The sequence below is a fragment of the Buceros rhinoceros genome, unplaced genomic scaffold (genome assembly GCF_000710305.1).
Source record: "Buceros rhinoceros silvestris isolate BGI_N320 unplaced genomic scaffold, ASM71030v1 scaffold12775, whole genome shotgun sequence".
Lineage (NCBI taxonomy): Eukaryota > Metazoa > Chordata > Aves > Bucerotiformes > Bucerotidae > Buceros > Buceros rhinoceros.
Window position 1 is genome coordinate 10,563 of NW_010412325.1, and position 9,676 is coordinate 20,238.

The 9,676-nt window shown below is 46.3% G+C and overlaps 1 protein-coding gene across 1 annotated transcript in view; it reads left to right on the forward strand.

Annotated features, from left to right (window-relative positions):
* The first annotated feature begins 675 nt into the window (after positions 1-675).
* The window catches only part of THRAP3 (thyroid hormone receptor associated protein 3), a 12,900-nt gene continuing 3,899 nt past the window's right edge, over positions 676-9,676 (forward strand). Inside the window, exons 1-6 of the mRNA XM_010136351.1 lie at positions 676-837; positions 4,066-4,974; positions 6,122-6,862; positions 7,382-7,554; positions 7,961-8,072; positions 8,324-8,408. Coding sequence (XP_010134653.1) covers positions 701-837; positions 4,066-4,974; positions 6,122-6,862; positions 7,382-7,554; positions 7,961-8,072; positions 8,324-8,408 — 2,157 coding nt within the window. The 5' untranslated portion in view covers positions 676-700. The remainder of the gene's footprint in view (positions 838-4,065; positions 4,975-6,121; positions 6,863-7,381; positions 7,555-7,960; positions 8,073-8,323; positions 8,409-9,676) is intronic.

A 9,676-nucleotide genomic window follows, 5' to 3' on the forward strand; every position in this document is an offset into this window, starting at 1 on the left:
CACCTACATGTCATTTTTCATCAGCAAGTGAAAAAAAGGGTAAAGCTGTACTAACAGAATTCCTGTTTTCTCGGTGAATACTTGGAAGAGCCCTGAAGTGTTCTGGCTGCAGCAGAACTCGCTGGCTGGTACTTGCTCGTAACTGATCATAGCAACTGCAGAGCTGTGCCAGTAGCGTTACATCCACGTGTCCTGGGTTATCATTTTCGATCCTCGCTCCACCCGAAAATGTAGAGAGCAGAGTTTGGAGCTGGGTTTTTCGGCATAAGCCTTTTTATGTCTGCATTGCTCTTCAGCCCATGGCAGCTGGCGGGGTGATAGTGGAGCCGTTTGTCTCGTCAGCGTGTCCTTGCCAAAGCTGGCAGTGTGGCCCCAGCCTCTTCCTGGGGTTCACCTCGACTGGCTGCTGTCAGCTGTAGCACTCGTACCTGTAAGCACTTGGGGTTGTGAAAGCCTTGTACTCTTTGTGCAGATTTCCTCCAAAGACTGCAGTAACCTTCTGTTCTGAGCCAGCACCGTCCAGCTGCTGTTAGGCACCACTTCAGATGTTGGCAGTTCCAGTCTGACCAAACCTTGTGTCACTGCAGTTTGTCAGGCTGCCAGATGTTGCCCGTTCTCTCCAATAAGCCACCTGACTTCATTTTTCAAATACTTTTATTTCCCGGTTCCCTTCAGGTATCACTGACAGGTGCTTGCAGAGATGTCTAAAACCAACAAATCCAAATCTGGGTCCCGTTCATCCCGTTCGAGGTCTGCATCGAGGTCACGCTCGCGGTCCTTCTCCAAATCTCGCTCCCGTTCTCGTTCTGTCTCACGCTCAAGAAAGCGCAGACTTAGGTAAGTGAGTGCGGCTCTGGACTGTGTTTCCCGTCTGTCCCTTTTAGATGGTTTGTCACTTAATGCTTTCCCAGGAAAGGACTGTGGTTAGATTCTCGGACGGATACTGTCCTGTGGCTTAGGCCGTGCCTGCCAGCCTGTGCTGTCTGAAGTGCTGTCGGTGAGCTGGAGAACAGATTGTGACTGACTGTCAGCATTTCAGGGCACTTCTTTTGAGCCCTTGATGTGGCCCCAGTAACATGTTTGAGGTGAACTGTAATTTCATGGCTCTGAGCAGGTCTCTTGCCCTGATACAAACAGCAGCAGGTATCCAATGCAGTCATGTCAGGCAGTTCTGTTGTTGCCATTCGTTTTGTCAGGGGTGTGGTCCGCAGCAGAGCACTTACAGCCCTGTTAAACTGGGCCCTTCCAGAAGACTCCTGTACTTTGTTTCTCCTCAAGGTGTTACTAGAAGCCTGTGTTGAAATGGTGTGGGGGTTTTGCCGTGTTCTTCAGCAGCTCCTAATAGCTGCTGGCTGTAACGGCAAGGCCTGTTTTGCTTTTCCTGATGTTTCATACTCACCATCTCTGTGATCCAGCTTCCTGTAATAAAAGTACTCATGGATCATAATGTTTGAAATTGCTGAAGAAAAAAGTCATAGCTTTTTATCCTGGCTTGAGACTGTTTGGGGATTTTGCTTTTGGCCAGACATTCACTTCACTGCTGTACATGGGAGAGTTTAAGCGCGTGTTCCATAGTCGGTGGGCAAGAAGTGCTGGGAAGGTCCCCAGCGAAAGGCACTCCTTGGATTTGTTAAACACCTTGGGCTCTTTTGAAGCTTTTAAAGTAATTGATCCCAGACCTGCTGGGCCTTTGCAGATGTTGCACGCTTCCCCTCTCCTTCTCAAAATGAATTTGGACGAGTTTTCATGGCAGTTTACGATACTGCTGTGGAAGGTAGGGGCAGTTTTTGTTGTTGTCTCCCTGCACCTCCCCTCACTGCCCAGGAGTCTGTTAACGGAAGTGCTCCTTCTGGATGGGTAAAGTTAATTTAGTTTCACTGCCGTTCGTTTTGAGAAATACTGGTTTTGCACAATAGTCATTCTTACTTCCCTGAATTGCTCCTCACCAGGCCTGTTAAGGCTCGTGTCTGCCCCTGGATATCAGGGTATCTGTTTTTTTCCCTTGCTTTTGGCTAAGCACGTTGTGTCTGGCAAAGGCGTTCCAGTTGGACTGGGTATGATGGTGTTCAGCTGCTTTTTCACTGACCTTAAATGAATAACACATATTCTGAAGATCCTTAGGCTGTAAACACAGGCAACTGTGTTTAATTAATTAACAATTAGAGAGATTTTTAAAATGCAGAGGCTCTAATAAATGTACAGTTAGAGAGAGAAGGACATGACAAAACTAAATTAGAGGCGGAGACTTGAGTCAAACCGAGTTCTTCGCAGAAGGAAGCTGGAGTGCTGGAGCGTACGTGGTCATTTGGAACATCTGCCTACTTGTGAAGGAGCTTGGGCAGCTGAAAACAAGGCACCCTGTGCAAACATGATCATTTCTTCTGCGCTGCTGCTGAATGTGCTTGTGCTTTGTGAATAATTCCTTTTTCACAAAAAGAATCCACATGGACGGGGTTAGTACAGACAGATCATCTTGTGTGGCGCTGGGATATTCTCGGAGGTAGGTCTTGTGGTATCTTGGCATAAAAGTCCATTATTGTGTGTTCAGCATCCGCCACAAAAACGATTTTCCTCTGCATTCGGTAGCTTTACTGTTTGTTCGGAGTTGCATTGCCATGTTGGAGTCTGCCTGACACTTCTTGTTTGCTTTATGACTTTGTTTTTCCCTTTTACCGACTGTAAGTTGGCAGGTGCTGTAGACCTGGAGCAGGATGTATTAGCTGGCTGGCTACTGGGGCTGGCAGAGCTGGGGCAGTCATTACTTGCAGTGTTTCTTTTTCTAAAAAAGTTTTCTTGTAAATAACCTCTGCAGCTTCTGGAGTAGCCCCTCCAAAACGCAGAGCAGCTGCTGAAGCAGCGTACAGCAGGTCCCTTGCTGGTAACGGATCACAAACACAGCCATCTTCTGGAAACGGGAGCAAGGGTGTTCTTAGGGCTGGTGACTGGGGCTCATTAGAATTGTGTTTTGCTGCTGCTTCTGTGCTTTTCCTTCTTGTTCCAAGTGTCTGTGTTTGTCTCTGGCCACATGCACGTATGCTCCTCTTGCAGGAATCCTAACAGCAGCGGCAGCGTTGTGTTCCCTCGCGTTCTGAGGGGAGAGGGGCAGCAGTGAGTCATGGAAGCCTCTGGGAGTGTGACAAGGGGTGTTTTAGATCTCTTTGATGTAGGAGGGGGCTGTGGAAGTGGTTTCAAAGAGTACTGTTTACTAAAATTCCATCTGGAAAAATCTCTTTTCTATTTAAACTTACCCTCTGTTTTACTAATGCAGATTTGCTAAAATCTCAGGCTTTGAGGGGAAGTTTGTTTCTCCAGCAGCTGTGAAATATGTACTGTAAATCCTGAGCTGCTGTGGGGCTTGTGAACAGTCATGCAATGCAGCGCCAAAAATTCTGTGGAAGAGCCTGTTGGAAAAATTTGCCCGTAATGCTTTGCCCCGTACACCTGCAGCTCTGTACTCGCCCTGGGTTCAGCTCTCTTCTTCACGGGTGTTCTGGGAGGCGAGTGGAGGGACACTGTGCAGTGCCATCTTGCGGCGTCAGGCTGGAGAGTGAGTGCTTCCCTCTGCCTTGTCGCTTGTATGGAGCTCCAGCCTCTGAGCCCTGGCTTCTGACGCCAGAAGCTGCCTCGCAGCGTGCTGCTCAGTCCAGCCCTCTCCTCCTGCGGAGATGCAGCACTCTGTTCAAACGTCCTGGCAAAGAAGTGGCATTTCATCTGGATTTTCAGAATTTTGAAAGCACGTGAGAACTTGGGACGCAACAGGCCCGTTTTTGGATCTTTCTGGAGCTGGAGAGCAGCCATGTTCAGCCTAGAAAAATGAAGAGCAGTGTGTACTTACCACGCACAGGCTCTGCAGTGATCCCGAGGTCAAATATTTGTTTGGCAGTATCACAGATACAAGTTACTGCCACTGCAGTTCGAGGGCAAAGTGTAATACCTCAACTGACCAAAGAAATTACTTTTAAAAGTCTACAAAATAATTTTTAAAATTCTTTTTTATAGGCTTCAAATGAAGAGTTGTGACAGAATAAACTTTAAAATATTGCTGTAATTCTTTTCTTGTGTCAGTTCTAGGTCCCGTTCAAGATCATATTCTCCATCTCATAACAGAGAAAGGAACCATCCAAGAGTCTATCAGAACCGGGATTTCAGAGGTCATAACAGAGGATACCGGAGACCGTATTACTTCCGTGGCCGAAATCGAGGGTTCTATCCGTGGGGCCAGTATAACCGAGGAGGATATGGGAATTACCGGTCAAACTGGCAAAACTATCGCCAGGCGTATAGCCCTCGTAGAGGGAGGTCCCGCTCTCGTTCGCCCAAGAGAAGGTCTCCTTCACCAAGATCCAGGAGTCATTCTAGAAATTCTGATAAGTCATCTTCTGATCGGTCAAGGAGGTCTTCCTCTTCCCGGTCTTCCTCAAATCATAGCCGAGTTGAGTCTTCCAAGCGTAAATCCGGGAAGGAGAAGAAGTCCTCTTCCAAGGATGCCCGGGCATCTCAGGCTGCAGGAGAGAACCAAGGCGATGAGTCTAAGGAGCAGCCATTTTCAGGAGCAGCGACTCAAGATGTCAAGGCATCTGAAGGATCAAAACCATGGCAAGATATGACCACCTATGGTACAAGTTCAGCATCTAGAGCTTCTGTGTCTGAGCTTAGCCCAAGGGAACGCAGTCCTGCGTTGAAAAGCCCTCTCCAGTCGGTTGTGGTGAGGCGTCGCTCTCCTCGGCCGAGTCCCCTGCAGAAGTCGAGCCCTCCCCTGTCCAGCCCGACACAGATGAGCTCTGCTTTGCAAAGCAGCAGCACCTCCTTCCAGGTGGGCTCTCACCAGAGCCCCTTCGACCACGGCTCGGCAGGTTTGAGCCCAACGAGGAAGAGCCCTGTGTGCAAAAGTCCGACACCCATTGGATCGATTTATGGCACATCTCAGAAGGAGGAAACTGCAGCTCCTGCAGGAGGAGGAGCCTTCTCAAAAAGGCAAGTGGCGCATTCTGTGTGCTGGAGTGTGGTTGTCCAGCCAGCGCCCGTGTGTGGGTGCTCACCATGAGCAGCACGAGGGGTCTCGGGGTGGGCAGGCTTCTGTGGGAAGGAGGCCCCAGGGCATGCGGGGTCCCGTGCCTGCCAGCTGCCAGGGCTGCTGCTCTCTAAACCAGAACCAAACCCGCTGTAGAGCTCTTAGCCCGGGGCCGTGGGAAGCTGGAGCTGGTTCCCTGACTTGGATAGATCTAAATTCCATCTCTAAAGCAGACATCCTTTCCTGCGGAAGGCACCAGCTGCCCACATTTCTGCTTGCTTAGTCCACGACAGAGCCATGCCGCGAGGTGACGTGTCTTTTTAAAGACGTGGTACTGTTCATAAGTGCTTTTAACTAAAAGTGATTTTGAGCTGATTCTATATCAAGGATGTCTGAAACTTAAAAAGAAAGAAAAAAAAAAAAAAAGAAGCGGTACCTCTCTGGGCTTTCCAGAGCACTGAGTGAATGGCCCTGGGCTTTACCGCTGTTTGCTCCAAGCCAGGGTTTTGCTTAACAAATGCTTTAGAACCTAGTTCTTGTGTTTAAACCAGCTGAATTGTTGTTGTCACTAGAAGTGTTTTGTCTTTTCCCAGCAAAGTAAATATTCTCCTCTGTTAACCTTTTTGCTTTTATTTGTATTTACAGTCTGTCATGAAATATTTAGCTTACCTATGAAACTTGCATCCAAAATTTGAAGTAGCTTTTGAGGCTTTTATTTCCAGTGTGTTGTTTAAAGCAGAACAGCCCAGTTTGAAAGGTTTGATGTGTTGTTCTCCTGAAGCAGGTTTGTAAGTAACTAAACCGATTGGTAAGATGTTACTCCTTTCCTTAACGTGAATCTGTGGGTAAGCTGTTTTTTATTTGTTCTTAAGCCTCATTTCATCAGTTCTGCATATCCATTTTCTTCTGCATTTGCTGAATTTATTGAGAACTAAAAGTCTAAATCCAGGCTGAGATTTTCTGCTCTACGTTTGTTAATTTTAGGGCCTAGAGGCAGCTTTCTGTGCGTGCATAGCTCGGTGTTCGCTGAAGTCTGACTGCTGTTGACTGAGGCGTTGACCTCTTTGCTTTTAATAAGAGAGCTACTGTAATGTCTGTTTTTGTGAACAGGTATCTGGAAGAGCAGAAGACTGAGAATGGCAAAGACAAAGAACAGAAAGTAACAAATGTTGAAAAAGAAAAAAGTAAAGAAAAAGGCAATTTCTCTGAGTTGGGATCAACAGACGGAAAGGCAAAATCCGACTCCTACACCTCCAAAGCCGACTCTGAGAAGGGATACCGCGGCAGCCAGTCACCCAAGCGCTACAAGTTCCGGGATGACTTTGACAAGCTAAAGGCCCCAGAGTTCCACAAGGAAGGTCATTATGGCAAAGAGGAAACTGAGGAGCAGGAGAAGAAAGACAAGGCGAAGGGCCGAAAAGATTCGGAATTTGATGATGAGCCCAAATTCATGTCTAAAGTCGTAGCAACTTCAAGTAAAAGTCAAGAGGAGGATAGGCCAGGGAAATGGGAAGGTGTGGTGTTCCTGCCGCCTGGGAAAGAGAAGCAAAGGAAACCTGATGAAGTGGAGGAGGAAAGTTATTCGGAAAGATCTAAAAAGGAGGAGAGACCAGCATCCAAGAGAGCTGAGCCAGGTCACAGGGGATTTGTTCCTGAAAAGAATTTCAGAGTGACCACTTACAAATCGAGCCAGGAGAAAAGCTCTTCCCCCCCACCAAGGAAAGCTTCCGAGGTGAAGGAGAAACCAGGCACCAAAGTAGAGGGTCTGACTCCTGGCAAATCCTCCTTTTCCATCACCCGTGAGGCCCAGGTCAATATCCGAATGGATTCCTTTGATGAAGACCTTGCACGGTAAGTAGTTGCTGTGGTTTGAGAAGTGTAAATAGTGTTTGTTTCCTGTTTCTCTTCCTGAGATCCTCCTGTTTGCCAAATGCGAGGAAAGCTAAATGATATGCGTCACAGTTCGCATTTGTTGGAGATAAAGTTAAATTTTTTTTTCTGGCATTATGATACCTGTGTGACCCTTTTGTTGTGGTGAGAGGTTAGTGGGGTTTCCAGTTTGCGGATGGTGAAAATTTAGCATGAAGGGTAAACAACTTTTCTACAACTAGTTGTAAGATTAGCACTACTCTGTGGGATGCCAGAGGTTACTCTAGAATTTAGGAATAGTAGCGAGAGAGCACAGCCAGCTCGTAGTGTAAGAAGGAGCTCGTGTGTCTTGTGGTGTAGAGACGTTGAAATAACTCGTGCTGCTCAATGTTCTTAGGTGCCTTCACAGCACTATGTAAAAAAGGCCGTCAGCTCCCAGCTCCTGAGACATTGATCATCTTCAGCTGTTCTTCCATTTCATGTGGTCTGTTCTTTTCCCAGTCCAAGCGGCATACTGGCTCAGGAGCGCAAGCTGTGTCGTGACCTTGTGCACAGCAACAGAAAGGAGCAAGAATTCCGTTCGATTTTCCATCACATTCAGTCTGCTCAGTCTCAGCGAAGCCCTTCTGAACTGTTTGCTCAGCACATAGTGACTATAGTCCATCATGTAAGAGGTAGGTCAGAAGTCAGTGTACCCTCAGATGAAGGGTCACTCCTCTCTTGCCGAAGTAGGCGGGTTTCATGCACTCTGGTTCATGCTCCAAGAGCTGTTTTCCAGAGGAGAGAGCAGCCCCCAATCATGAGTCATCTGTGTTTACACAACTACCTTTTCTTCTGGAAGGCGCAAGAGGGAGCCTTGGTTTTGCCTGAGCACTGTTCAGAGGAGCCGTGGCTCAGAGCCCGGGTGTTCTGATGAAGCTGTGACTCGCCTGAGTGCATGGTTCATTTCCAGCCTGAAGCAGAACTTAGTCTGCAGCGCTGGGTAGAGCTCCTCACCCGGCCAAGCGTGGGGCTGCTGGGCTTTGGCTTTGTATGGAGCTGGTATTAATGTTTTGGCATTGTTCGCTCACCCCCCCACAGAGCATCACTTTGGGTCTTCGGGAATGACACTGAATGAACGCTTTACCAAATACCTAAAGAAAGGGATGGAACAGGATGCAGCTAAAAACAAAAAGAGCCCTGAAATCCACAGGTTGGTGCCATGATTCACCCTGGGAATGTTTCAGGGGTATTTCTGATTTCCTTCTCTTAAACTCCAGAATGAATCTGGAATAGTTCAAGTAAATAACTGGCTTCATAAAAAAAAAAAACAAAAACAGGGGAAAAATACGGAGAGTTTTAAGTACCTGTGAAAATATCGGTCTGTCTTAAATGACATTTGATCTAAAAACTTCAGGTTCCTCATACGAATAAGACTCTATGTGTGTATTTCTTTACTTGCAGGAGGATAGATATATCTCCCAGTACTTTTAGAAAACATGGATTCTCTCAAGAGGAAACGAAAAGTTCCAGAGATCCTGGCTTCAAGGTGAACCGTTACTCTGATTAGTTTAATTCAACAAAATGAGTGCATTGGGCATGAACTTAACAGTGATGTTTTTGTTTAAATTACTCTCTACTTAAGTTTGTGTTTTTCTTTTAAGGATGGGCATAATTCTAAAAATGAACTACAAAGGGTTAATTTTTATTAAAAATGTATCAACAACCTTTGTGAAGTGGTTAGACTATGGTAAATGACCCCAAAGTCAATTGAGGTGAGCTTGAGAAAAAAGAGAGGATTTTTGGAACAAGTGCCCATGATGAGAGAAGAGACTTTTTGTGATATTTTTCTGCTTGTAAGTATTATCAAATCAATTGTCTACACACGATATTTCCAACCATGTTTTCAAACAGACGTGCATGTCAAAGAGAGGGAAGTAAAACTAAATACGTATCTAAACCGAGTACACTAGTAAGCAGATGATGAGTTTTGTTCTAACAACTTACTGTACCGTTGCTGTTGATTGCTGTAGCTTTAACATTCAGCACTCGTTTGCGTAGATCAGAGCGTGTGGGGTGTAGCGTTAGCCGTGCTGGTAGATGAGTGCGAAGCCATGGCACTCGCTGTAAACAGTCGTAAAAATGGCTTAACGTAACATGTTTGGGATTTTAATCTTTGTTTATTCACCTTCATACATATTTACGTTGAACGTTGAAAAGATTTTAAACAGTCCTGTTGAAACCTTACTTGTTTCATATTTGTTTTCAATTTTCTCCAAACACACTTGTGGCTTGACAAGGACGATGGTGAGATGGATTTGATGGGCCTGAACTCTGAGCATCAGCTTGGCAGAGTGTATTATAAACGTGGTTTCCAAACAGCTCGCCAGCCTTCCGTGAAAGACGTGCCCTCCCAAACCCAAATAGGTGTTTGCTGTGCCACATAAGGGAGCTGCTGCTGAGTTTGTCACTTATCTGTCATCCATCGTGTCGGGAGCAGTTTTATTCTCAGAGTAGAAATTAAAGCTCTTTGCCCGGGGAAAGTAGAAGAGCAAAATACCAAAACAAAACGGCTGCTCTTGCTCCTGCGTTATTTGACATAATTATTTAAACAAAAAAGTGTTTAGAAACTCATGTAAGTAAAAAATTTAATAGCTAGAGCATTACTAATCCTTTTGTATTTAATTCAAGATGATTAATATGATGTGTGTTGCATATGAAGTCATTCAGTTCCCCAGATGAGTCTGTCTCAGTTGAGTCGCACTCCCTGCGCGGGGCTGGGTGTTGTGGCTAGCAGCAGCCTGTCCCCACAGCTGC